The 27,912-nt window shown below is 38.9% G+C and overlaps 1 protein-coding gene across 2 annotated transcripts in view; it reads right to left on the minus strand.

Moving 5' to 3' along the window:
• Positions 1-27,912, minus strand: part of STRN (striatin) — a 116,537-nt gene that overhangs the window by 67,335 nt on the left and 21,290 nt on the right. For both annotated transcript variants that reach the window (XM_075535754.1, XM_075535755.1), the window contains exons 2-3: positions 13,847-13,950; positions 4,774-4,847 (exon numbers count right to left, since the gene is read on the minus strand). In XM_075535754.1, coding sequence (XP_075391869.1) covers positions 4,774-4,847; positions 13,847-13,950 — 178 coding nt within the window. The remainder of the gene's footprint in view (positions 1-4,773; positions 4,848-13,846; positions 13,951-27,912) is intronic.

Raw genomic sequence — 27,912 nt, forward strand, 5'->3', positions numbered from 1 at the left:
ACCCACTTTTCTGTTGTCCATCCCTCAGGGAGGAGGTTATATGTAGAACCTTGTAATCGGTACCCCCCCCCAAAATATTTTTAAGAAGAAACTCAACTACCTTCTCATCACTCTTAGTTTAATACAATCTGAAATCCTTAACTTGTTTTAAAAGGTCCTCTACCATCTGCCCTGCCCATCCTCCACTTCTCCAGCTCTACAAACCTTCCTTCCCTGTCTTACTCTATTATTCAGTTTCTCAAATGCACCAAACTCACCCCAAAAGATCTGCAAGATCATTTCCTCTAATTCTCCTTCTACAAATATTTATTGCAGTACACTGAACCCAGGCTAATTTCTACTTGTCCTTCATTTGACAACTGGAATATCACATCCGCCAAGAAGCTTCCTTGATCACTCGAACAAGTCAGGCTTCCCAACAATTGTGCTCTGTAATACCCCGTACCTCCCCCATTTTATACTTTATAGTAAGTACTTAATTGTTTATGTTTCCTATGAAAATCCACTGCATTTATGAGTGAATCTGATAAATAGTATATATAAAAAATGTGTGGGATTAAAGAATTAGAGAGTAGTTGAGATGGAAAGATCATTGTTGCTCGTGTTTAGGTGCTGTAGAGTAGGTTCCAACTCATAGTGACCCTATATACGAAATGGGGAAAAAAGTCTCGGCTGGGCAGAGCTCTTGTGGTACGTGTTTCCCCTCGCTAAACAAGCACTGAACGACTCAGTGAGTTAGCGCATCCACTGGCACCATCTGGGAAGTTTCTGGCCATGGTGAATTTTTTCCTGAAAGCAGTTTCACTCGAACCTCATTGTTTTGTGATGGCTGATTTCAGAGACCAGCATTCGGCTATGAAATTTTGTTACTCGCTCAGGAAAAATGCCACAGAAGTTGTTGTGATATTGAATAAAGCTTACAAGGTTAGCGCTTTGGGAAAAACTCAAGTGTATGAGTAGTTTTCTTGTTCAAAAAAGGTGAAGTGTCAAGTGAGGATAAACCTTGTTCTGGACGTCCGTCAACTTTCTGAATGGACAAAAATGTTGGCTCGTAATACATTTGGAGTTCATTCCACTTGCTCAGATTGTTAATCAAGCTTTCTATTTACAGATTCTGAAAAGATGGCCTAACAGTGTGTGACAAAAAAGGCCTGATTTCTTGTAGGCGGGGGACTGGATTTTCCACCATGATAATGCACCTGCTCACATAGCAAAACACAGCATGCCTCTTTTGGCAAAACACAGCATGCCTCTCTTGCCTCATGCACTTGACCTGCCTGATCTCTCTCTGTGCGACTTTTGTTTTCGCCAATGAAGCAGGATATGAAAGGACAGTGATTTGACAACACAGAAGATATGAAGGAAAAAACAGCCATCCAAACAAATGACTTTGGAAAAAGTTTTCAAGAACTGAATCACAGAATTTCACAAATGTATTAAGTGTAATGGAGAGTACTTTGAAGGTGATAAGGTTGTTTTGTAAAAAAGAAAAAAATTTAAATACAGAACTTTTGGAGGAAAAAAATCCCATTTTGGGGGGGTGGTACCCCTTGTAGAACAGAACGAACCACCACCCAGTCCTACGCCATCCTCACAATTATTCTTATGTTTGAAGCCAATCATTGCAACCACGGTGTTAGTTCATCTTGTTCACACTCTTCTTTTTCAATGCTTCTCTACCAAGCATGACGTCCAGCGACTGGTCTCTCCTGACAACACATCCAAAACATGTGAGACAAAGACTCATCACCCTTGCCTCTAAGAAACATTCTAACTGACTTATTTATTCTTTTGGCAGTCCATGGTACTTTCAATATTCTTTGCCAGCACCACAATTGAAGCACATAAATGTTTCAGTTTTCCATATTCAATGTGGAACTTTCACATGCCTATGAGGCAATTAATTGTAAATACCATGGCTTTGGTTAGGTACACCTTCGTCCTCAAAGTAACATCCTTGCTTTTCAAGTCTTATGCAACAGATTTACCCAAGGCAATGTGTCAATTCATCTACTGACTACTGTTTCCATGATAGTGGATACAGGCAAGACAAAAGTTCTCATGACCTCAGTCTTTTCACCATTTAGCATGATGTTACCTACAGGATTTTGGTCTTCTTTACACTGAGTTGTAATACATACTGAAGGCTGCAATCTTTGATCTTCATCAGCAAGTGCTTCAAGTACCCCTCATTTAGCAAGCAAGCAAGCCATCTGCATACAGCCAAATTATTCTTCACGTAATCCAATTTCTCTGATTTGCTCAACGTACAGATTGAATAAGTAATGGTGAGAGGATAAAATCTTGATGCACACATTTCCTGATTTTGAACCATGCAGTATTCCCTTGTTCCACTCCCATAACTGCCTCTTGATTCTGTCATGTTCCGAATATTCATAATGAAGTGTTCTGGAATTCCCATTCTTCTCAAAGCTATCCAGTTTGTTATGATTCACATTGTAGAATGCCTTTGCAAGATGGAATGATGTTACATACTAATTAGGTATCAAATACTAAGAAAATATACCTGTGAGTTACAAATTATCCTGAGTTTATAGATAAGAAATGGAATAAGTTCATAAAGATTAGGTAATATCACAAGGACCTAAAGGATCAGGATAGTCAGACTCTTATCTGACTTTAAAGTCCCTGCTCTTCCTATTGAGCCACATTATTCTAAAAATTAAACCAACTTTTTATGTAAAATTATTGATTAAAATCATGCCTCTAAATCTGAGATACTTTCAGAATTTATTTTAACAAAAGCCTAAAATGTGTATGTTTTTTAAAATTTACTTAGGTATATCACAAATTTCAGGAACTCCCACCAAGTTAAATGATAGGACCATGGAAAATCTAATTTTAAAAGGGTGGGAGTGAGCAATTTAGATAGTTTGATAGAGTACGACATCTTAGCAATGCAATATTCAGATGTAAAAATTATTGAAAACCTTACTACTTAAGTTGAATTACAAACTGGCAGAACAGTCAGAACCCAATTTAGAAATTACTTTCATACACTGTCAAATATAGAATAAGTATGGTAAAACTGGAAGGGTATATATTTTAGAGTCATGTGGATCTAGATTTAGCTCCATATTTCATCACTTAACAGTGACCTTGGGCAAGCATATCCACTTCTCTGAGATTATATTTTACATACATAAAGTGAGAATAATACTATCTTTATTGAATGACTATTTTTAAAAAATTAAAGATAACATACACAGTTTTTGGCATGAAACAGGTATCGAATAAATTATGTAGATGACAGTTAACAATTTTGACACTGGAACTTAATCTACTTTTTGCCCAAAACCATCTTTCTGCAATATGATAAAGGATTTTGAACAGTTTTCTTTACTTTTCTCTTACGTCAGATTCTTACAGTTTTTGTTAAGCTTAAAGGGACCTAGTTAATACATCAAATTTAAAACCTAATTAATATGGAAGCACATTATCAGTTAATCCATGTTGACAAATCTTCAGGTTTTATGAAGCATTAAATGCCACCAACAATGTAACTCAGATAATGCTCAGTGTTTTCCTTGCTCTCCCATCACCTTTGTGGGAAATGCGTGTTTTTGATACTTGCTTTGCTACTAGAGGTATTTGTACATTATAAAGATAATCATTTTCTTTACTAACAAAGATAATAGCTTCCTTATCATATAGATTATATTAGTGATTGTTTATTAAATTTTCAAATTTCTATATGCTTCATTTATGCCAACAAAAACTAAACATAAAATACCTCAATGTACTATAACCTATAATTGAACTTTGGGAGTAAGTTAGTAAATTCATTTTTAGTAGCACTTCAAAGATCACAGATATTACTTAGGTGGAATCTAAATTGTCTATAATTTTTAATGCTCAGAAACTAATATAGCCACTTAGCTATAAATAAATAAATAAATAAATAAATAAATAAATAAATAGATAAATAAATAAATGGATAGATAGATAAATGGAATGTTAATATTTTCACTATGCCCAGCCCTTACATTTTTCATTCTTTTTTCCGTCGGCTTTAAAATTTGTGGAATTTTTAATTCTCAATTCTCAAACTAAAGTGGTGAAAAAAGTGTGGAATAAATTAAAATAGTCCTTAGGCATGTAAACAAACAAACAAGGGAAAAACACAAATTAAGAATACATGCAAATATATGAGAAAAACAGAGAAAATGTGAATTCTCAACTACAACTCTAGTAGAAACACAGGTGGGATTTCACTATGTATATGTATCATCCTTGATATCGTAAAAAATGACAAAGTTGCCTGAAAGGAATCAACTTTACACACATAGACTTTATCACTTTAAAACTAGCCTTCACCCTCCCTCTTAGGATCACTGTCCAAACACTGCTCTCTAGAAGCCACACACTCCCTCACACAGACACATATTAATCATCTTCCTAGTTCTCACTCTCAGGACTTCATTGGGGAGATGTACTTTGGACTGCACATCTCAAAGTCCCATTAATGCTGAGGAGTCCCAGCTAAGTCAAGAAGATTTGGGTACATGCTACTGTATGAATTCTGATCCACCCAGTAAATGGGGAACATCAGCAAAAAACAATGAACTAAAAGAAAAGGGAAAGGCAGGGAAGTGAAGAAAGATACCAAATAACATTAAATAACTAGCCCCAAAAGATAACTAGACTAGAAAAACATAGCATGCAAACAATTAGAAATTAACCTTCAGTTGTAAATATTGTTGCTACAAAATTCTAGATCTTGTTACTTCTTATCACTTTTACTTAGCTTACCAGAATCATAGCTTGGCGGCTTCATATCACCCTGGTTCAATTCCGTCCCATATTTCAACTTGTGGTATTTGGCTCTAACAAAAAAAAATGAGAAAACACAAATCACCTTAAAATACATTTCAATGAACTTTAAGGTAAGCAATTGGGATACTCCAATAGGCAGTAGTCCTAAAAATTTCAAAGGTTCCAAATCATCTATGATGTCAAAATCATAATACAAGTCTCATAACACAGGAGTGATACGCCTCTTTCTGTAATTAGAAAGGAACCACAGAAGTTTCTTGCTTTTGCTAATTCAAATTTGCCTGGTGACTGCCAAAGCAGAACCAGTGGAAAGGTTTGTATAGTGAGATAAACTTGTGAAAGCCTACACTTTCTCAAAACATCTATAGTATCACGTATCTTGTCAAGTCTAAAATTATGATTCAACAAGTAAACACACTAGTGAACAATTCAAGGAGGCAAAAAATAAAACATCCCAAATCATCAATGTTGAATAAGGTTTTTTTAAAAAAAAACAAAGAAATCCTTTACTCAAGGAGAACTGTAAAAAGGAAATATTATCTACTTTCTTTTAAAAATTCTGAGAGTATTATAATTTCTATATAACTTTAACCATTTCAGATTTATTCATCTGGATCCAGAAAGTTAAATTGAAAAGGTTAACTAAATATGGCCACTTGTCAATATATTTGTACACTGTTTGCTTCCCACAAAATATTTAAGGCCACATACAATTGGCATTAAAGGCGCCCTGGTGAAGTGGTTACACACTGCGCTAAACACAGATAAGCAGTTCCAAGCCAACAGCTGCTCCTCAGGAGATGGAGGAGGTTTTCCACTCCTGTGAAAAGTTAGTTACAGTCTCAGAAACTCACAAGGGCAGTTTCAAGGTCACTATGAGTCAGAACTGATGAATGCACACACACACACACACACACACACACAATAAAGCACTTAGTGGTGCAGTGGGTAAGCACTGGACTGCTCAAAAGTCAACCACTGAGGGAGCAGGGCGTTGCAGCCTGTGCTTCATAGAGACTTGTGATCTTGGAGACCCTCTGAGACCGCACAGGGTCTTGGGGTCTAGCACTTGGAGACCCTCTGAGACCGCACAGGGTCTTGGGGTCTAGCACTTGGAGACCCTATGAGACCGCACAGGGTCTTGGGGTCTAGCACTTGGAGACCCTCTGAGACCGCACAGGGTCTTGGGGTCTAGCACTTGGAGACCCTATGAGACCGCACAGGGTCTTGGGGTCTAGCACTTGGAGACCTTCTCTACCCCCCAGGGTCACTGTCAGTCAGAATGGAGTTTCAAAGGTAAGAAAAATGACTACTCAAGGCACTAAGAGCTGGACAGTCATAATAGTAATGGCAAAAACAATTAGAAAAACCAAAGTAATGAAGAAGGAAGAAAAGAGGTACATAGTCAAGTTTGAAAGTTGCTTTTTCTTCATAAAAAAGAACCATTAGAGGGCATCCCAAAATGTTTTTATAAGAAGTTAATTTTTTAAATTACTTGTTCAAATATGTAAAATCCTGTAATACTTCATGAAATTCTATCTAATGATAGTAACTACTTTGTATTTGCAACTGAAAAATGAAAGAAGTTGAAGAAAACCTATAAAGGTGAAAAGCGGCTCAGTTTGCAGAAGGCTGTGGATGACTGGGAACGCCCAAAACCCTTCAGCAGAGGCCCCATGCAGATTAAGGCACTGAAGAATCCCCTTTGACTAAGGACCAGACAGAGTCCATTGTAGGGGGATTACTGCAGTCGTATGTAGGTCAAAAAGTGAAGTCACAGGATCTCCCTCTGGATCCAATGTATAATTTTTCTAGTTTTTACTTTGTTTTCAGTCTTGATTGAGGTTTTCCTCTTTCATTCAGTCACTGCTGTTGAGCCACTTGTGTTTTGGTTTGTTGTGTGTGTGTGTGTGTGTGTGTGTGTGTGTGTGTCTTGTTTTGATTTGTATGTTTTTCTGTGTATGAAACCCAGGAATGTAAACTTACAGAGATAACAGACTCTCAGGGACCTAGGCAAGGGAGACTGGTAGGGAAGTGGAATGCTAATAACGAGTACAAGGAAAGAGAAGTGTCCTGGAGCTGAATGTGGTGGTACTGAATCAGGAGTTATTAAGGAAAGAGAAGTGTCCTGGAGCTGAGTGTGGTGGTACTGAGTCAGGAGCTATTAAGGAAAGAGAAGTGTCCTGGAGCTGAATGTGGTGGTACTGAGTCAGGAGCTATTAAGGAAAGAGAAGTGTCCTGGAGCTGAATGTGGTGGTACTGAGTCAGGAGCTATTAAGGAAAGAGAAGTGTCCTGGAGCTGAATGTGGTGGTACTGAATCAGGAGTTATTAAGGAAAGAGAAGTGTCCTGGAGCTGAATGTGGTGGTACTGAGTCAGGAGTTATGAAGGAAAGAGAAGTGTCCTGGAGCTGAATGTGGTGGTACTGAGTCAGGAGCTATTAAGGAAAGAGAAGTGTCCTGGAGCTGAATGTGGTGGTACTGAGTCAGGAGTTATTAAGGAAAGAGAAGTGTCCTGGAGCTGAATGTGGTGGTACTGAGTCAGGAGTTATGAAGGAAAGAGAAGTGTCCTGGAGCTGAATGTGGTGGTACTGAGTCAGGAGCTATTAAGGAAAGAGAAGTGTCCTGGAGCTGAATGTGGTGGTACTGAGTCAGGAGTTATTACCGTTAGCATTCTCTTCATTATTTTTTTATTTAAAAATCGTTTTATTGGGGGCTCTTGAACGGCTCTTCTAAAAATCCATACATCAATTGTATGAAGCACATTTGTACATATGTTGCCATCAGCATTTTAAAAACATTTTCTTTCTACATGAGCCCTTGGTATCAGTTCCTCTCCTCACCGCCCCACCCCCAAAGCTGTAAATTTTTATGGGAGCAGACAGCTTTATATTTCTCCCTTGGAGAAGCTCAAAGATTCAAACCGCTAACCTTCAAGTTAGCAGTCCAACATGTAAGCCACCAGGGACGATACACAGACTACAGTTAATAAAGTTTCTTTAGGGATAAGAAATCAATGAACTGGGGCAGAAGGGAAACTTTTTCTTTGTACTGCTTGATTAATTTACCAGTAGTAGATATTTATTCTTTAAGATAAACTTTCACTAAATATCTCCGGTCTAAGTTATCTAGACCATCTTTTTCTCTATTCTCAGTGCCTCTTTTTATTAATATAGATTTTATCACCAGACTGAACATTCCCTAATCTATTTCAATGCGTTTATGATAATGTTGATTTATAGACATAAATTTGGCTTGTAGTCCTTAGAAAATAAAGTTTTCAATGTAATTTTCAATCTTCATTATTTTCCAGAAACGTCCTTCATCTACCATAACACAATATAACATAATATCCTAGACATCCAAATAGCAATTGAAAACAACTAATCTAATGCTTTTTAAATAAAAGTAGCAATAAATTTTTATAGTTAATTTTTATAGATTATTTTTATATATGTCAAAGAAGAGAATTTCCAAATACAAATAGAGCATTCTAGTAGCCTTAGGAAAAATTACAAAGCTAATAAAAAAAGAGAATACAAATAATCTATATAAGAAATGTAACAAAAATAATATACTATGAAATTACACTCATTAATATTTTAGACAAAGACAAAATATGTAATGAACTACAGTGTTTACTACTAGTTTTGTGGACTAACATCAGGGTCTCACTACTGAACTTTTAAACTCAGTGAAAAAGGTTTCATTTGCAGAATCCTCCTCAAGTATCCCTTTTGAAGTCAATTTGCTAAAAATCTCTTTTCTGGCATATCGCTTTCCATTAAGTCAACACTTCAATTCACTGTGTGACCAACATTGTTTTGTTCTCTATCCTTAATTGTGACTGCAGGAAATGAGTAAATCTAATAATTCTGATACATATAGCTGGACTTCCCGGCTGACCCCCAAATTATGTAATTGTAATATACTAAATAAATTTCATTCCAATTTTGTTCCAAAACCTAGTATTACAGGTAATATGATAGGAATATAATATAGTATTCAAATCACTTTTTAAAAATCATTTTATTGGGGGCTCAAACAACTCTTATCACAATCCATGGTATGTCAAGCACATTTGTATATTTGTTGTCTTCATCATTCCCAAAACATTTGCTTTCTACTTGAGCCCTTGGTATCAGCTTCTCAGTTTTTCCCTTCCCTCCCCGTTCCCATCTCCCTCATGAAACCTTGATGATTTATAAATTATTATTATTTTGTCATATCTTACACTGTCTGATGTCTCCCTTCACCCTCAAATCACCTTTTAAAGCGTCAATGCTAAAAGTAATTTGATTCAATTCAATACACTGTTATTGATTCCGAAGATATGCTAGGCACTGTACTGCCTACTGACAATAACCTGAAGTGTGTAATTAGTCAGGGTAGAAGCAAGAGGATTCCTAAGGGACAGAGGTATAAATAAATAACTATGGCACACTCTGATCAGAGCCTAAGAGTTATCGTATTGATATTAGGAGTGCAGATAAGGGATTATCTAATTCTGACCAAGGTGGTGTCACATGAGAATTTAGCCAACCTTCAAAAAGCCAGTAGAAGTTTTCCAATCAGATAAATGGATTAATGGAGAGAGGATTTTTATCAAAAAGGCCATCAGAAAAGGAGCATCATTAGACAGCAGGTCAGAGAAGCACATTCAGTCCCTGAGTTTTATGGAAATACTGCAGGAGGGGATGACAATTAGGTTGTTATAGCAATGAAGATACATAATAAATGGAAAACCAAAAAAATTGCTTTAAAGAAATGGAAAATCATGGGCGAAAAATTTCGGATTTTTATTTTATACAGTATTTGTGGTTCCTTAGTACAAGAGTTGCGAAATAAACCTCAAAATATACATGGAGTATTCTTTAAAATGTTTTGTGTATATTTATTTTGTAAATTGTGTCACGCTTTAAAGAATGCTTTGATAAATTCACTGCTAGGTGAGTGACCCTTCTGTAATGTTAAAGATCAACTCAAGTTTTATTAAACTGTGGATCTTAAAGTTGGCTAATTTTTAAAAATCTAAAAGAAAACCCCATCAACAACAACAACAAATAAAAACTATGGCCTAGTGAGATGTAGTTAATGACGATTGCCTTTCTAGCCATAATTCCTTGTGGGATGTATTATAATTCTATAACTCTATGGTTTTGGCTATAATATCGTTTTGGATGGCATTCCCCGCTATGCTAATAGATTAAAGTTGGATTAAGTCTCCAATTTAGTAGAGGCTGAGAACCAAGTGACAATCCTTTGCTTCCTGCTGAAAGACAAAAATCACATCTCTATCAAAGCCATTCCTCTGTGTCCTAAAAGCCATCTCAGAAGCACAGGGAGATATCCTCAGGACCATCAGCAGTGTAGCACATTCAAGATATCTCTGAGTGGCAGAGACGGAGATCAGAGGCTGTAAGCACAGATACCATGGGACAGAGCAAAGGAGGCAGGTGGAGACCAGAGGCCAAGACAAGGAGGCCATGAGGCAGAGCAGAGCGTGGGCTTCCTGGTCCATAGAGGCAGCAGCCAAGAGACCAGGTGGCTGAGAGGCTAAAGACCAAAGAGAGGTGTGGACCAATGACTGCATCCTTAGTGTTTCCTGGTTTGTGGTGACCTATCAACTTCCCTAATAAGCCACCATAATTGTGTTACCTATGAGTTCTGTGTAGTCACTGCAACCAATTATTAAACTCAGCTAAGATGTAATACGCTATGGGAAAAAGGGTTGGAAACAGAACTGGTAAAGGATGATACAGGTTATCTACCTCATGGCAATAGGGAAGCAGGAGGAAGCCAGATATGGCCCCTCTTGATGTTTTCCCATATGGTAATTAAAAACCATAATCCTTAAGTGTTTGTAGGTAAAATGACAAGATACCTAAAATTTGCTTTATGTGGGTCAAGATGAAATAAGACAGTTCTGTTAACTGTTGAAGCCAGAAGATGGACACAAAAGGAATCATTATACTAGTCTCTATCTCTGTTTGAAAATGTCCCTTAATTAAAAAAAGTAATAATTATTTCCAGTAAGGCACTGGAAAAATGATTTCTATTATAAAGAACTGAATAAAATGTTTAGATCTCCAAGCCACAAGGAAATGCCTCCTTATTCCATAGTTCACTGAATTTAAATAGTGCAAACTACATCAAGAACAATCCTAACAATTCTATGAACTTCAAAGGGACGTGGAATCAAGGATTCCTTTCCAGAAATATCTCATTCAGCAGAACGCACTGCCATGGAGTCAATGCCGATGCAGAACAACCATATAGGGCAAGGGACAGCTGCCTGTGAGGGTTTCTACCCCTGTGAACTCTTGTCTTGTTGCTGAAATATCCCATTAGTGGGGGGTGGAGTCTTCCTTGAATCTGCCAATTTCTTATCTCTCCTGTCCTTCAAACAAATCTTTAAAGAATTAGTGACTATCTCTGCCTCCACTTTACGCCTTCTTATCCCTCAATCCCTGGGATCTGGTTTCTGTTCCTACTGCCTCCCCGAAGCTACTCTGACCATCCATACCAAGCTCCCAACTATTAAATCCACTCGATTCTTTGCAGTAAACAACTTGTGGTACTTGGGATCTGTTATATAACTCTGTTGAATTCCCTCTTTAGCTTGCATCTAAAATACTACTTTCCTTCCTCCTCTATGTACTCCTTTGTCAGTTCTTCCTGTTTCCCCCCCTCAAATATTGCTTCTCTGGTGGCTCTTGCTAGTTCTCGCTTCTGCAGAATTGCTGTACTTTATCTGTGTTTCATTTGATAACTACAGAAGTCTCTCATGACCTTCTCAAAACTCACTGCCATCAAGTCAATGCTGACTCATAGTGACCTCCTGTGAGTTTCCAAGACTTTAACTGTTTATGGGAGTAGAAAGCCCAGTTTTTCTCTCTCGGAGCTTCCAACCTTAGAGATTGAAGCCCAATGCATACATAGCCACTACACCACCAGAGCTCCTTTAAGCCAGAAACCCAAGATTCATTCATGAAATTGAATCATAGCTTAATGATAGGTCTGCAACTATTCACAATTACTCAGTTTCTAAGCCTTGGGGCCTGGTATATAGTAATTTTAAATAGTTGCTAAAATTAATGAAATTATTCGCTTTGCTTGGTTATAGGTCTATAATTTGTTGTTGTTGGGTGCTGTTGAGTCAGCTCCTTTAGCCATCTCAAAATATTCACAAATTACATACTTTAAGTCTTTTTCTCCCATCTCTCCTTCTGTATGCAACCTTCAGTCAATTGTTCCAACCATTTAAAAAAAACAGCTGCTGTCAACACTGATACACAACAGCCCCATATATGAAACAGTAAAACTGCTCCATGGGGTTTCCACTGACCCATGCTTCAAAAGTGGACCACCAGGTCTTTGTTCCAACGTACCCCTGGTGGACTCCAATTGCCAATCTTTTGGTTAGCCGCTGAACACTAAGGTGTGAAAATACTACCTTTGGTCACTAAAAGGTTACTAGTAATTTGTTTTCAATCTTTTCTACCACTTGAATCTTGCCTGGGAAGGTGGATATAATTCTAATAAGGTGTCTATCAATACCTATTTCTCCTGGAATATAGCCTCTAGATCCTTAGAATTTCCTGAATGACTTTAGTACCATTATTATTCTTGAGAGGTCCCTAGGACTACCTCTGATAGCTTCTGCCAACCAAGTGACTCATAGTGTGTCCCTTGACAGTGTATGTTAATAAGATGACTGATAATGAAGGCTGGTCATCCCAGAAAGACATACCATGTGATTAGAGGGGGTTGGATACTGAATTAAATCATATGGTCGATGATCTGATTAATCATGCAGGTGTAATAAAACTCCAATAAAGTCTCTAGACACAGAAGCCTGGGCGAGCTTCTTGGCTTGGCAGCATTTGTCACATTTGTCACACATCAGTGTGCTGGGGAATGACACATTCTGACTCAAGGAAGCTCCTAAACCTCTCCTGTGAGTCACTCTCTTTGGCTGGTTCTGATTTCCATCTTTTTTTTTTCTTTCTATAATGAAACTGTAATTATAAGCAGAGCACTTTCCTGAGTTCTGTAAGTCATTCTAATATAGTATCAAGCCAGAGAGGCTAGCATAAAACTCCAAATCCATATAGGGAGCTGGTCAGAAGCTGATGTGTACGTGAAGGCAATGTGAGTCCTAAACCTGTGTAGTCTGCCGTAATCTAGGTAGTTGAGCACTTCCAAAAGTCTCTGTATTTTATATTCATCAGTATTGCTGCCTATGAAATTTATCAGTTTTGTAAGCAGCTTATTCACAAACTCCAAATGTTTGAGAAAAATATGGTAAGCAATCCTTAAAAATCAAGCATAAAAGCAAAATAAAAACTGTTATATCACCTAGCAAGTATTTAACTACCTACAACAAACAAAAAACTGTCTCAGGTTGCTAACAAAAAATACAAAGACTACTGAGTTAAAGCATATATATTTAAATCATCTGATGATTGCCCAAACTCTCATGACTTGATTTCCTTTAACTACAACTCATGGTTACTTAGATGGGTAACTTCTACTTTAGCAAGACAGAAGGAAGAACGAGCTTCTAGAGAGACAAAAAGAACTTAAAACAAAGTAACAAAACATACAAAAATAGTCTATAAGAAGAATCTCATCTTACATGGCCAAAGCAAATCCCCCCAAATTAATAAATAAATAATAAAAATGTATCTAGTTGAGCAGTAATAGGTGATAAAGAAAACAATAATCATTATATTTATTTCCTTTGCAATTTAACCACTATTTCAGTGCTGTTAGGAAAAAAAAGACATTCATATTTCATAAGTATTCCTTCTGATGAAAGGGCACAGTAGGGAAAAAACTATGAAAACATTTAAAATTCCTATCAATAAATTATTATTACTAAACTACTCATAATGAAATATATTATGACCACCTAAAAAATAGTTACAACAGAAGCTCTGTCCTGAATTAAACCATTTACACTATTAAAATTCCCATTTGTTTAAAGACTGACAGAAAAATTACTCAGTGACTGCAAACACACTACTTTCCATTCTACTAACTCACCTTTCCTGTTTAAGAGCATATTCCAGCATTTTGATCCTTCTCACCAAATCCTTCTTCAGATTTTCTTGACCTTTCCTTTCTCCTTGAAGAAAGGCAATCTGAGCCTGAGTAGAAAAAAGAAAGACAAAATTCAGCCTAACTCAAATGAATTTTAAAACAAAAACGTCTGTCGAGGAATGAACCTGTAAAGGGTAGTATAAAAAAGTGTTGTTAAATACAGAAAGAATGCCTTTCTTTCTGTCACAAATGTATATGGAAAACTGGAAGAAAAATGCACATGAAGTTTAAATGTGAAAGAGCACCTATATGCATTCTACTTTAGACTAGAAATGTTATACTGTGTCATCATATCCTCTACGTCTATAGTAAAAAATGAAGGCAAGCACAGACTAAGCAAGGTGGGCAGTACTCGCTTCCTCGGATGTTTGTCTTTTGCGGCCTTGAGGGCAGTTACTGCAAGAGGGAACTGATGAAAAGGGCAAAAATAAAGCCACGCATTCATATAATCCCTTTAATAATTCTCAGATTTTCACCACATGGATTTCTTGTTTTGATTGGGTTCATTCTAGACCTCCCATGCTGTTTTAAATAAATTTATCTGCAGGGGAAAATGCAACTGGAAAAGGAAAAAGCAGAGCAACAACCCTCCATCCATGTCAGATCCCTCAAAAGAATTATTTTTCAAACTCTTATTTTAACATAAACTGTAAAATTCTTTCTCCAGTAAAACCGAGAGGTTAGGAAAAAGGTCCTTTCCAGAATCATGAAAGCAGGCACTCAAAATAGAAATATCTCACATCTCAGGAATCTAAGCTATATTACACACTCTAACTTATTAAAGTAACTCTCACACCTTGAAGGAGGCTAGGTGTCCTCAAGTTGGTTCAGATTCATAAGGAGACCCTCTTCTAACGAAAGGCATGTACATATGTAGACATATTTATATATGAGGATGTGAAAATAGATCTATGTGCATATACCTATATGTTTAGTATTAAAGTAGCAGATGGACATTGGGCCTCCACTCAAGTACTCCCTCAATGCAAGAATACTTTATTCTATTAAACTGGCATTTCATGATGCTCATCTTCCAGACACAATCAATGAAGACAAAGCAGTGCATAAGCAAATGTAGCAAAGAAAGCTGATGGTGCATAGCTATAAAAAGATATAGTGTCTGGGGACTTAAAAGCAAACAAGTGGTCATCTAGCTCAGAAGCAACAAAGCACATGGAAGAAGCACACCAGCCTACATGATCACGAGGTGCCGAAGTAATCAGTTATTAGGGATTAAAGAACAAAAAAAATTGTATCATTGTGTGATCACCTCCACGATACAATAGCTGAAGACAAATGGGTGCATAAGAAAATGTGGCGAAGAAAGCTGATGGTGCCCAGCTATCAAAAGATATAGTGTCTGGATTTTTTTTTTAACAATTTATAAGGGGCTCATACAACTCTTATCACAGTCCATAAATATACATACATCAATTGTATAAAGCACATCTGTACATTCTTTGCCCTAATCATTTTCTTTTTTTTCTCCTCTTTTCTTTTTTTACATTTTATTAGGGACTCATACAACTCTTATCACAATCCATACATATACATACATCAATTGTATAAAGCACATCCATACATTCCCTGCCCCAATCATTCTCAAAGCATTTGCTCTCTACTTAAGCCCTTTGAATCAGGTCCTCTTTTTTTCCCCCTCCCTCCCCTCTCCCCGCTCCCTCATGTACCCTTGGTAATTTATACATCGTTATTTTGTCATATCTTGCCCTATCCGGAGTCTCCCTTCACCCCCTTCTCTGCCGTCCCTCTCCCAGGGAAGAGGTCACATGTGGATCCTTATAATCAGTTCCCCCTTTCCAACCCACTCACCCTCTACTCTCCCAGCATCGGCCCTCACACCCTTGGTCCTGAAGGTATCATCCACCCTGGATTCCCTGTGCCTCCAGCCCTCATATGTACCAGTGTACAGCCTCTGCCCTATCCAGCCCTGCAAGGTAGAATTCGGATCATGGTAGTTGGTGGGAGGAAGCATCCAGGATCTGGGGGAAAGCTGTGTTCTTCATCGGTACTACCTCGCACCCTAATTAACCCATCTCCTCTCCTAAACCCCTCTATGAGGGGATCTCCATTGGCCGAGTGTCTGGATTCTTAAAGGCTTGAAGGTAAACAAGAAGCCATCTAGCTCAGAAGCAACAAAGCTCACATGGAAGAAGCACACCAACTTGTGCGATCACGAAGTGTCGAAGGGATCAGGTTTCAGGCATCAAAGAACAAAACATCATATCGTTGTGAATGACGGAGAGTGAGAAGTGGAGATGAGTCAGTCAGGGTACAGTGTAGCAACAATGAAACATACAACTTTCCCCTAGTTCCTAAATGCTTTCTCCCCCCCACTATCATAATCCCAAGTCTACCTTACAAATCAGGTTAGACCAAAAGATCTACACTGGTACAGACAGGAACTGGAAACACAGGGAATCCAGGGTGGATGATCCCTTCAGGACCAGTGGTGAGAGTGGCGATACCGGGAGGGTGGAGGGAGGGTGGGTTGGAAAGGGGAACCGATTACAAGGATCTACATATAACCTCCTCCCTGGGGGACGGACAACAGAAAGTGGGTGACGGGTGACGTTGGACAGTGTAAGAAGATATGACAAAATAATAATTTATAAATTATCAAGGGTTCATGAGTGGGGGGGAGCAGGGAGGGAAGGGGGAAAAAGCACAAGGAGCTAATGCCAGAAGCTTAAGTGGAGAGCAAATGTTTTGAGAATGATGAGGGCAATGGATGTACAAATGTGCTTTACACAATTGAGGTATGGATTGTGATAAGAGTTGTATGAGTCCCCAATAAAATTTTATATGTGTGTGTATATATATAGAGAGAGAGAGAGAAAGAGAGAGAGAGAGAGAAACCCTCTATATAGCAGAATGTGACCAGTCCCGGTCCTGCAATCATAGCTGTTTGAACCCATTTGTTTGTAGCTACTGCTGTATCGATCAAACTCATAAGGATCTTCCTGACCCAGGTCATGGTATTTTCATCAGCAAAATGTCTCATATTTGCCGATTTGCATGCTGAGCAAATCATCAGAGAAGCTGGATTATCTGAAGAAGAACGTATCGTGTTTGAAAGAATGCTTATTTACAACCTTCCATATGCACAGGTACCACAACTTTACAACCTTCCATATGCACAGGTACCACAACTTTGTTGGTGAAAGTAAGGAGGGCTTGAAGCACTTGCTGGTGAACATCAAGGATTTCAGCCTTCGATATGGATTACAACTTAATGTAAAGAAAACCAAAATCGGGGAAAGTTAGCTGGGGGCGCTCCCTCTTCCCTGGTAGCTGAGTGGTACTATTCTTGCCCTCTACTGTAAGACGCCAGGGTTTGACTCCCGAGTAATATAAACTCTTGACATACTTTGCCCTCCACCAAAAAAATTTTTTTTAAAAAGAAAAGAAAATCAAAATCCCCACAAAGGTAATATCGTGAGAAAACAATTTGGGCTAACTGCCAAGGTCAGCAGTTTGAAACCACCAGCTGCTCAGAGGGAGAAAGAAGGGCTATCTACTCCCATCAACAGTTAAACATTTCAAAAACTCACAGTAGTAGTTCTACCCTGTACTCTAGAGTCACTATTAGTCAACATCAACTCAATAGCAGCGAGTTATTCAAAATAACTGAAATCATATAAAGGTATATTAAAAAAGAGAAAAATATACAAAATACCAATTTGGGATGGATAGTTTTCACATGTTTCTCAGTCAGTTGTAAGAGAGGGAGAGAGCACATATTTGTAGGAACAATAATGTCTACTTTGCAGTCCAGGGCATATATAAACTTCATTAAAACACAGATCACTTTCAAAAATTAAAACTCAATTTTTTAAGTTCCTGGGATATATTCTAAACAGTAGTGTTAGAAATAAAAAATAATTTCAAAATCAGAAATGTAAAGTTAGCAAATATGAAGATTTAAAATTTAATAGAAACTTTACTAATTTAAGACCCATCTTCATCTTTATAAACAATTTAAGAGAAATTATGTGAAAGCTAAAAGTCAACAGCATGGTTGACTTAAGCTAAGAAATAATGTATAATAGAGACTCAATAATCTGATTTAAAGCTTAATGCCTTTTAAAGCAACTATTCCCTCGGAAAACCTTTGGATTGTATTCTGTCACAAATCTAGGCTGCTGGTATCCTTGCATCTATCTACTCAGATGGCATTCCCTAGCTTATAATTATTGCCCTTAGTCCTCTCTCCTAAAGATGGTGTCACCACTTGGCATGACATTACAAACAAGGGTTAAAATATAATTACCATCCATTTCAATCCAGAGTCCGGTACTAGATAGAAACAGCCAATCCACCTTCCCCTTATAAGAAATAAGGGCATGGGCACTAAATAATTAAAAGTGTTTCTTAAAGACCAGTAACTAATTAATGACAGGACAACCCAATGCCTCTATTTTTAGCAATCTACACCACTAATTCTCAAACTCTGGCACCAGAATCATTAGGAGGGCTTGTTAGAACAGACTGCTGGACATGACGCTCAAGAGACTCTGATTCAGTATGCCTGGGCTACTACCTATGAATCTGTATATCTCACAAGTACCTAAACAATGCCAATGTTACTGACAGGAGAACCACTCACCTGCATACACCACCTATAATACGGTCAGAAGGGCAAAAACAAAGCCATCCCAGAGTACACTATAAGCATGGTGTTCTACATAGGTTCTCACACTGACAGGCAAGTACATACTAGTTTGACTCTCTTCCAAATTCCTCATTATGACTCTACTTTTAGCAATCTCCTGAGGAAATAAATTCACCAACATTTTTCCATTCAGTCATGTGCCTGGGATTTAAATAGCTGCTGCCTACCTCTGTCTACACTGCTGTTAAGGGAACTAAACGACCAAGTCCATGGAACTAAAACCCCATTCCACTGAGTCGATGCCTAGAAATCATAGGGTTTTTAAGGCCACAAATCCCTATGAAAGCATATTAACTCATCAATTTCTTCCATAGATTGGCTGTTGGTTTAAAACTATTGACCTTTAGGTTAGTCACTCAACTCGTCCCTAATCAAGTCCCTATTCACAGTGCATTGCCACTCTATTAAGGGTATGAGATAAACACACATGTACACAAAAATGCTAAGATACAGCAGTAGGGTCTTTTGATAAACAAGCATTTAAAGTGTCCTTAAAATAAAATTTAAAAAATAACAAAAATAAAGTGTCCTTGAAAAATATTCACATTCATTCACTCAACAATATTAACCAAGTACCTACTTTGAGCTAGGTATGGGCACTGGGTCTAAATTAATGATACGTAAAGCAGAGGTCAGAATCTAGTGGATGGAAAAAATAGGTTGCATACAACAAACGTGTATCAGCAGCATGTGCTTTATATGACTAGAAGCAAGAACACCGTTTCACGCAAAAGCAGTAAATGTAGAAATGACAGAAATAAAATACAATGGGATGCCTATTTAACCCTGGAGTACAGACTGATGTTCAGCTAATGAATCTGTTTTAATCTATCTGCAGCTTGTTGAACTTTAAAGTAGTGAGATTCCTGAAATAACACTCATCAATAAAACATCATTCTACTAATTCACCTGTAATTCTTTTTCAGAAACAGTAAGGACCGTTTTCAAGATAACACTGCAAGAAACAGAAAGGAGTCCTAATGCAGCAGTAGCTAAAAGCACTCCACTGCTAACCAAGAAAAGGAGGAAGTTTGGCCACACCAGCTGTTCTATGGTAGAAAGATATTAGTTTGCTTCCATAAAAACGGGCAGCTTTGTGAAGCCTGTCTGTAATTCTACTGTGTCCTATAAGATGACAGCAGTGGTTTGGCTTACTGGTATAGGAGATAGTGGTGTATCCGTTCACAATGCAGGCTCTCCGTCACTAAACACATGATTTCAAATATGAGCACAGACTGCTCATTTGAAGGACTACGTTAATTATACCTCTGCTCTCTGCTTACAGTAACATAAATAAGTGTATATTGGTAAATCTGTAAGTCTTAATGAAAGTTCTGGCCCCAGTCAGTTCCTGATGTTTGCTCAAATAGTGAGTGAGTTAGTTTATTGTCCCAAACAGGCTGATAAACATGTGGGGTTAATTGAAGGGTAGAGAAATAAATGGTTCATTGAGCCTCGCCTTTCGAGTTCTCGGGTCTCTTGCTTTCTGACAGTCGGACCAGGGTGCAGCTGCCTTACCCAGTTCCCTGCTTTAGCTGGCAAGGCTCACTTCCTGCAAGACATCCCCAAGGAGAAGCCACATGGATCTACTCCAATGCAGCTTCGGGTGCTGGAGCAGCTGTGTGGCGACCCCTGCCAGCGCTGGGATGCTTACACATTCATTGATTTGGCTTTCTTCCTGCAGTCGGCATCATTGTGTCTGTTTTGTGAGATGAAGGAGGATTCTGTGGATTGGTGTTGGACATATGATTTAATGTTGGACTTGTGGGCTTGGGCAGGAATGGGCTGGGATGGATGTTTCCTTGATAAGCACTTAACCTTTCTATAAAACTCTCCCTTACACATGAGTTTCTGTGGATTTGTTTCTCTAAAGTACCCAGACTAACACAAATGGCTAGAAGGTTTGGTTTAAAAATTCACACACAAAAACTATACCAGCAAGGTGGAGCTGTCATGGTGACTTCATCACTCATGTCAAAAGGGATCCTGAAGAAGAGTGTCTATTTCATAGGGTCTAAGCCCAGTGTCTATTTCAATGACACTGAAGGATACGTCCATCAAAGCAGGGCTAGTTTGAAAAGGCAGCTACAAGACCAAGATGGCCCAGATGGCCTGAAGGGGCAAGTAGAGCAGGAACAAGTATGGGCAAGAAAGCAGGAAAAGGAGGTGCCCATTCCAGAACACCAAGCAGGCATCCCCAGCTCCACACCAACCAGAGGTTTTCTTTCCTCAAGCACTCGTCATCAGGGGAGAGTGGGCCAGGCTCTCCCACACAGCCGTAGCTTCTTTCCTCATTACCTCCTATCTCCCACTCAGGGCTACGAGGTGACCCCAGTGCTGTGTACTCAGTAGGAGAGAATTCCTCAGAGACCAGCCCGGCCCCCTACATAGTCAAGGACCCAAGCTCCAACACTAGTACTACCATGGTGCAAGCCAGCCTGCAGCATCGCACTGTCACCACTTACTCCTCCAGCATTCCCCACCACCACTGTCAGGACATGGGGTCCAGGCCTTCTCCACTGAGCTTCACTTGTCACCTCCTCTAGGCAGGCAACTCTCATGGCCCAAGAGTGCAAAGCTACCTTGTCACCCCTGCTTAAGAAAGAGCAGTCAACCAAGAAAACCAGCAGCTACACTTGCCACTTCTGAGAAGTTAGCCATGTCTCATGAGCATAGCCTTGTTTAACCCACATTGAGCAAGAAGGAACTACCACCATGGACGTGAAATCTCTAGGGAGAGGGTGCTACCAGACAAGAAGGTGCGGCAGCCTGTTCCCTCATGTGACCTGGGCACCCTCCAGCAAGACCAGGTTGAACAGAAAGCAACTGTACAAGCAAGAAACCACCCAAGGTAGATTCCTCAGAAGATGACACATATAAGGAGTCTGAAAAGACATCAGCCTAACGCAGAAGTACTTCAGAATCCATCCCTCACAGGAGCTGGGATGGGGAAGAGGATTCTTTCATGCTCAGGGCCCAATCAGGCCTACTGATTAGGTCTCACTAGAGCCACTCAGAATGGAGGGTCCCAATGCTCCATCCCACTCACCCCACCCCTTGAAATGGCTTGAGCCTGAAAACTTCTGAGGAGGCTGTCAACAGCTTTACACCAGCTTCCAGCCTAGGCGGTTAGATTCACCCAGGCTTTCCCAATGTAAGGCAGCTGAAGGTCCAGCACCTCTACATGCAAGCATGGACAGCACTTCACCTCAGCTGTTCAGGACTCATCCCCATCAGTTGCTATGTTGCTTCCTTTACCACCAAGGCACCAAGCCCATTTCAAGGTACCTCCACATTTCTTACTGAGGACCCTGACAGGGCTTCTTCAAGCAGAAAGGCAACAACAAGAGCTGGGCTACTCAAGCCCTGGATCTGGAAACCGTAGCAGCAGCACACTGAAAGTGGAGGGGAGGACAAAGCCAGCCAGTGGCTGTGGACTAGCCATTCATCTTCTCCTAAACTCCGAACCATACCTACCTGCCTATGCAAGTTTGTGTCCTCAAGTAGTAAAAAATGGTGCTGGAGCCACTCACTCCTGGGCATCACCAAAGTGCCTCAAAACTAAGGTGACAGTAGGCAGGACTGCCCACACACCCAGGAGCCCAACCTGAGACTGCTGTGGAAAGGCCAAGAACTGGGGAGCTCTAGAAAGCATCAGGATTTGGCAAGGGCACCTTCTTAATACAAAAGAAACAAATTATACATGCATACACTCCTGTAGCCTACTCTACAAGCTAATAATCCGTCCAACTGCAGTAACAAGTTTACTTCCCCTGATGAACAGTTTTTGCACAAGTGGGAGCACTTGCTCAATCAGCTTAATTCTTTTGGTTTGTTTTTTGTATAGAGCATTTGGTGAACTTACATTCATAGTTCCAAGATGGTACCAAATTAGATACTTTGTTCTTTTGCTGGTGAAGACCAATTATTTTCTTAGTCCTCAAATTTGTCTTCACTTCTAACCCTGCTGCTACCAATTTGGCTCTTTCAGGGTGAGGGGAAGCTTCCCCCACACACCACTGGTGATAGAGAAACTCGTTTTTTGTCTTTATAATCCTTGTAATACATTTCCTTGGTGTTAATCTGGGCTCATCCTTTGGGTCCAAACCTTTTGCCTCACCATTCTCTTTGGAGTGGTTTTCATAGTGGAAATCATGACTATTAACTCTAGAGATGTCAAGATTGTTCCACACTCTATCCAAGGGAGCTCTTCCCTTGGTCATACCTTATTTTCTCACTTCTCTGCGGTGTGTGAACTATGAGGGTGGCACAGAAGGTTAAGCACTGGACTACTGATTGAAAGATTGGGAGTTTGAACCCACCGAGAAGTACCTCAGAAAGAAGGCCTGGTAACCTGCTTCCAAAAGGTGAGAAGACACACACCAAAATGGGAGAAGTGCATCCTAAGTGTTTCTGACCCTGAAACTATAAACTTCCCTAATAAGCCCATAATCATGCATATCGACTGTGAGTTGTGTGTGGGCATTGCAATGAATTATCAAGTCAAGCAGAGTGGAGTGTGCAGTGGGAGACAGCTGGTGTCAGAATTAAGTAAAGAAGAAAGAGTGTGGAGGCATAACTAACCCCTGCTTCATAGGAACCAGTCTTGGGCTAATGCTGAGTTTGATTTTTCTTCCCCCTGTGACATCAGATACCACCTCTTCCCCTTCTAAGTTTTTGGATTGGGCCTTTTTTTTGCCCCCTGCTACAGCAATGACATGAGCAATCACTTATTCTAATGACACAGGCCACATAATTATAAGAGCAGTACGGGGGGAGGGGAAAAAAAGAGGACCTGATGTAAAGGGCTTAAGTGGAGAGTAAATGCTTTGAAAATGATGAGGGCAATGAATGTACAGAGGTGCTTTACACAATTGATGTATGTACGGATTATGATAAGAGTTGTATGAGTCCCTTATAAAAATGTTTTTTTTTAAGTATGGTATTACAGAAGAAATATATACTCACCAAAAAACAAACTGTATTCTGTAAAATATGAACCTTGACTAAGTAAATTAATTACTTATTTGGTTCCCATTAAAATAATCCTATAAATATCCTGATTATATGAATAAAGATCAAATTTATGCAACATATGCAACAGATCTTAACAGAACACTATGTACAGATGAGTGATTAATCAACAATCTTTCAATATGATGGCAAAACCAACAGAAAAGAGATGCTCTTAAAATATATATTTAAGCAATTAGAGCAGCCAGTCCACAGAGGACCGCATGGCCAGCCCCACTATGAGACATGACGTCCCTCACTGACCCATGGCCCTGCAGGGAATGCTGAAGGTGGACTTTGGGGCCAGGGTGGGGTGCCCCAACAGACTGGACTGGAAAACACTCATATATATATCCTTTAACTAACTACATATATATATATATACATATATATATATAAATTAAGATGAAGTGAAGATGGGCAGATGTTCTCCAAATTCTGGGTTCCAGGGAAAGCTAGATTAATTGGTTGGTTATCTGACAGTTATTTGGTTTTGAGTATTTTTTTACTATTGCACCAGCCCCATAAATACCCTCCTGTTTCAGATTATAGACTTCCTCTTCCTCCTTCCTGTTAATACATCAGCTACCACAACCTCCTTTTCATTTTACTACCACATTTTCAAACTCTAAATAATAAAAGATACTTTGATCAAAACAGCAGAGTCCAGAACAAGCCATGGAAGAGAAAAATAATTTCGGTTTAAAAACAAGGGGCTAGGGGAGGGGGGAAGAGAAGCTGTACAGAAAGGGAACAATCTTGATGCTAAGAAGTACTTACATTTGTAAATTAAAAAAAAAATCACACGAAATAGTGTATATGAATCAGTCTAACATTTTAGTACGCAAAATGTTTTTTTTTCCTTTTCCCTATTTAAAAGCAAGTCTTAATTACACTTAAATGAGAGACACTACAGGCTTTCCCAAGGAGTCTTGGAGGACTAACGGGCTATATATCATGTTGCTAAGCACAGGTCAGTAGTGTTCACCCACCAGACGCTCCATGGGACAAAGATGAGACTGCTCCCGTAATGACGGAAAGTCGGAAACCCTAAGGCGGAGTTCTACTCTGTCCTACAAGTTCACTGAGTAGGAACTGACTTGACGCGATTAACAGGGAATAGTCCTTCCTAGAGCTGACCTAAGACAGTCTTGATGCCAACCCCATTAATAAATAATAAAACTGCTGCTTGTATACCTATATGTTTTGGTATGTGATTTCAAAAGGAAAAAAAGTAAAGAGAGAAAGCACTAATTTGTACCAAGAGAAACAATGTATACCTAGAATATACACAGAAATTGGCGGGAAGGGATTTAAATCAAGCATGAAACCCCACAAGTCAACAACAAAAAGAGACAAAGCATCCCATTAAAAAGTAAGTAAAAGGCTTGTATTACATTTCTCCAAAGAATATGTACAAAGAGTCGAAACACACAAAGAAGTTCAGCATGACTGTTCATTCAACCCAAGGAAAATCTACTGCCACGGAGCTGATTCCAACCCACAGCAGCCCTGTGGCACAGAGTAGAGCTACAATGAAGTAAAATGCCACTGATCGAAAAAGGGGAAAATAGTAAATGCTAGCAAGGATTACACTGCTAATATAATGAAAAATGGAACCAAAACAGTTTCTGAGTAAAATCAGCACAGTGTCTCCTCAAAAATAACAAACCCATTACTCTACAAGCCAGCAATCAAACTTAGATAGCCAAGAGACCTCACAGAGTGACAAGCACAGACATATGTGCACTTTTATTCACGGCAGCACTACTCACCATAGCTAAAAAACACCTACGTACCCATCAATGAACAACTAGATAAACAAAATATGGCACCTACATATAATGGAATACTGTGCAACAATAAAGAATGAGGTCTCAAAATATTTTATAACTTGGCAAAAACAAAGACTCAAGAAAAACGTAGGCTACAGGACTAAAAGTCGACATAAACCAAGGTCTCATGGACCAGGAAACCAGAAGAAACAGATGATGCCCAGTTAAAACTATCCGATTCTGAGGCAGGCTAGATAAAAAAGCAAGTTAATGCCCTGCTGATTTTTGCCATCAAGGTGGACAGGGAACTCCTTGTAAGCAGCAGGAAACACAAGCCAAAGAGTTCCAAACGAGTTTTCAGGCTAGAGATGTACTTGACAATCTTAGCTTTTTAAAACGCCAAAAGGAAAAAAAAGTAGTTTCAATTGTGTGTTTCTTTTATCAATGTTTAGAGCAGTGGTTCTCAATCTGAAGTAGCAAGGAAAATAATTTGTGGTTGGGGGGTCACCAATAACATGAAACATGAGGAACTATATTAAAGGGTCGTGGCATTAGGAAGATTGAGAACCACTGGTTTGGAGGATAAGATCCAGCAAATATGCCTTTCTGTAATTTAATTCATCACATAAAAGTGTTATTTTAAATAATACTTCTAACAAATACAAATCCTAATAGCATCATCTTACCCTATTCTACAGGTATCAAGATTTATTTAGCTTTGATAGGTTAAAACTTCAATAGATTTACTATATTGAAGCTTTCACAGATTCCTGTTTTCTGTTAAATTGTAATATTAATCTAAGAAGTTAACAAAAATAGTTGATGCTGCTGTCGATGCCATAGAGCCAGTTCTAATTCTAGAGCAACCTCACATAAAACATAACAAAAAGCTCCCTTAGTTCTACCCGATCCTCACAATTACTGCTAAATTTGAGCCCATTGTTGAGCCACTGGTAGATCTCCCATTTCCCCCCAGTTTTTCACTGACTAGTTTACCATGTATGATGAAACTTGCTCCTGCTGGCATGTCCAAGGCTTGGAAGATGAATCTCACCTCACCCCTTGCCTCTAAGCAACATTCTGAGTGTATATCCTCCAAGATACACTTGTTTGGCAGTCACTGGTATACTCAATATGACGGGACTTTGAAAAGCTCATGGAAAACTTCAGTGAAAAGATGACAGAATTTTTCCATGAACTTCTTGAAGCCTAGTCTCAGAAACCCACCAGGGAAGTCCAACTCTGTAGTCTAGGGTTGCTATGAGTCAGAATTGACTTGGCACACTTAAGTTGATTTTTTATACGTTCCCCCCCCCAGTTAAGTTTTTAAGGAGTATTTTTGCCAACAACACAATTAAATTGTGTCTGTGTTTCTTTGGTCTTCATTTTACATTTTCCAGCTTTCACATACATATAAGGTGACACCCTCATCATTAAACTGACATCTTTGCTTTTTAACACTTTAAAGATCTTTGATAGATTTGCTCAATACATCGTTTGATTTCTTTGCTGCTGCTTCTCCAGGTATTAATGGTTGGTTAAGATTAAATCCTTGACAAATTCATTTTCTTCGCCATGTATCATGCTGTTGCTCACTGGCCCAGCTATGAGGAATTTTATTTTATATCCCTAAGTAATCCATAGTGAAGGTGGTAGTCTTTGACCTCATCAGTAAGTGCTTCAAGTCCTCCTCGCTTCCAGCAGCTAAGGTTGTGTCCTCTATATACCTCACGTTTTAATAAATCTCCCTCTAATCCTTATGCCGTATTCTTCTTCATATAATCCAGTTTCTCAGATTATATATTCAGCAAGCACAGTGACCGACAAAGTGAAGGTGCTGTGACCTTTTCCAATCTGAATCATACCATATCCCTTTACTCTGCAACTACCTCTTGATCTCGGTAGAAGTTCCACATAAGAACAGTGAAGTGTTCTGGGATGTCCATTCTTTCCAATGTTTCCTATAATTTGTTATGATCCACAGAGATTAATGCCATCACAAAGCGGGTAAAACATAAGTAAACATCTTTCTGCTTATCCTCAGCTTCCGGCTAAGATTCATCTGACATCACCAATGATACCAATAGTCATGAACCCCTGGGAGTTGCGTACCAATATATGACAGCAAGTTTTTAAAAAATTATCTTCTGCAAAATTTTGGTAGCATGTGATACTGATATTGTTAATCATTTTCACAACCTGTTGGATCATTTTCTTTGAAATGGGTACTACAAGTGACAATATGGATCAGGACAATCATTCTGGAAAGCAATCTGTATACTTAAAGTAAGTTTCTACATACAAAGGAACCAGAAATTCTAAATACTAATCAACATTTCAAAGAAACGCTCACAAAGTTCTATAAGGAAACGTACACAAAGATATTTATCACAGCATTGTTGTAGTGATGAGGGGATGAAAGAAACCTGTGAGAGGCCATTGTTTGGGGAACAAAAATAGTGCACCACACAAATTAAGAACAATGGACAACATATACAGGTAAACCTTTAAAAAAAACATAAGACAAA

The sequence above is a fragment of the Tenrec ecaudatus genome, chromosome 17 (genome assembly GCF_050624435.1).
Source record: "Tenrec ecaudatus isolate mTenEca1 chromosome 17, mTenEca1.hap1, whole genome shotgun sequence".
NCBI lineage: Eukaryota > Metazoa > Chordata > Mammalia > Afrosoricida > Tenrecidae > Tenrec > Tenrec ecaudatus.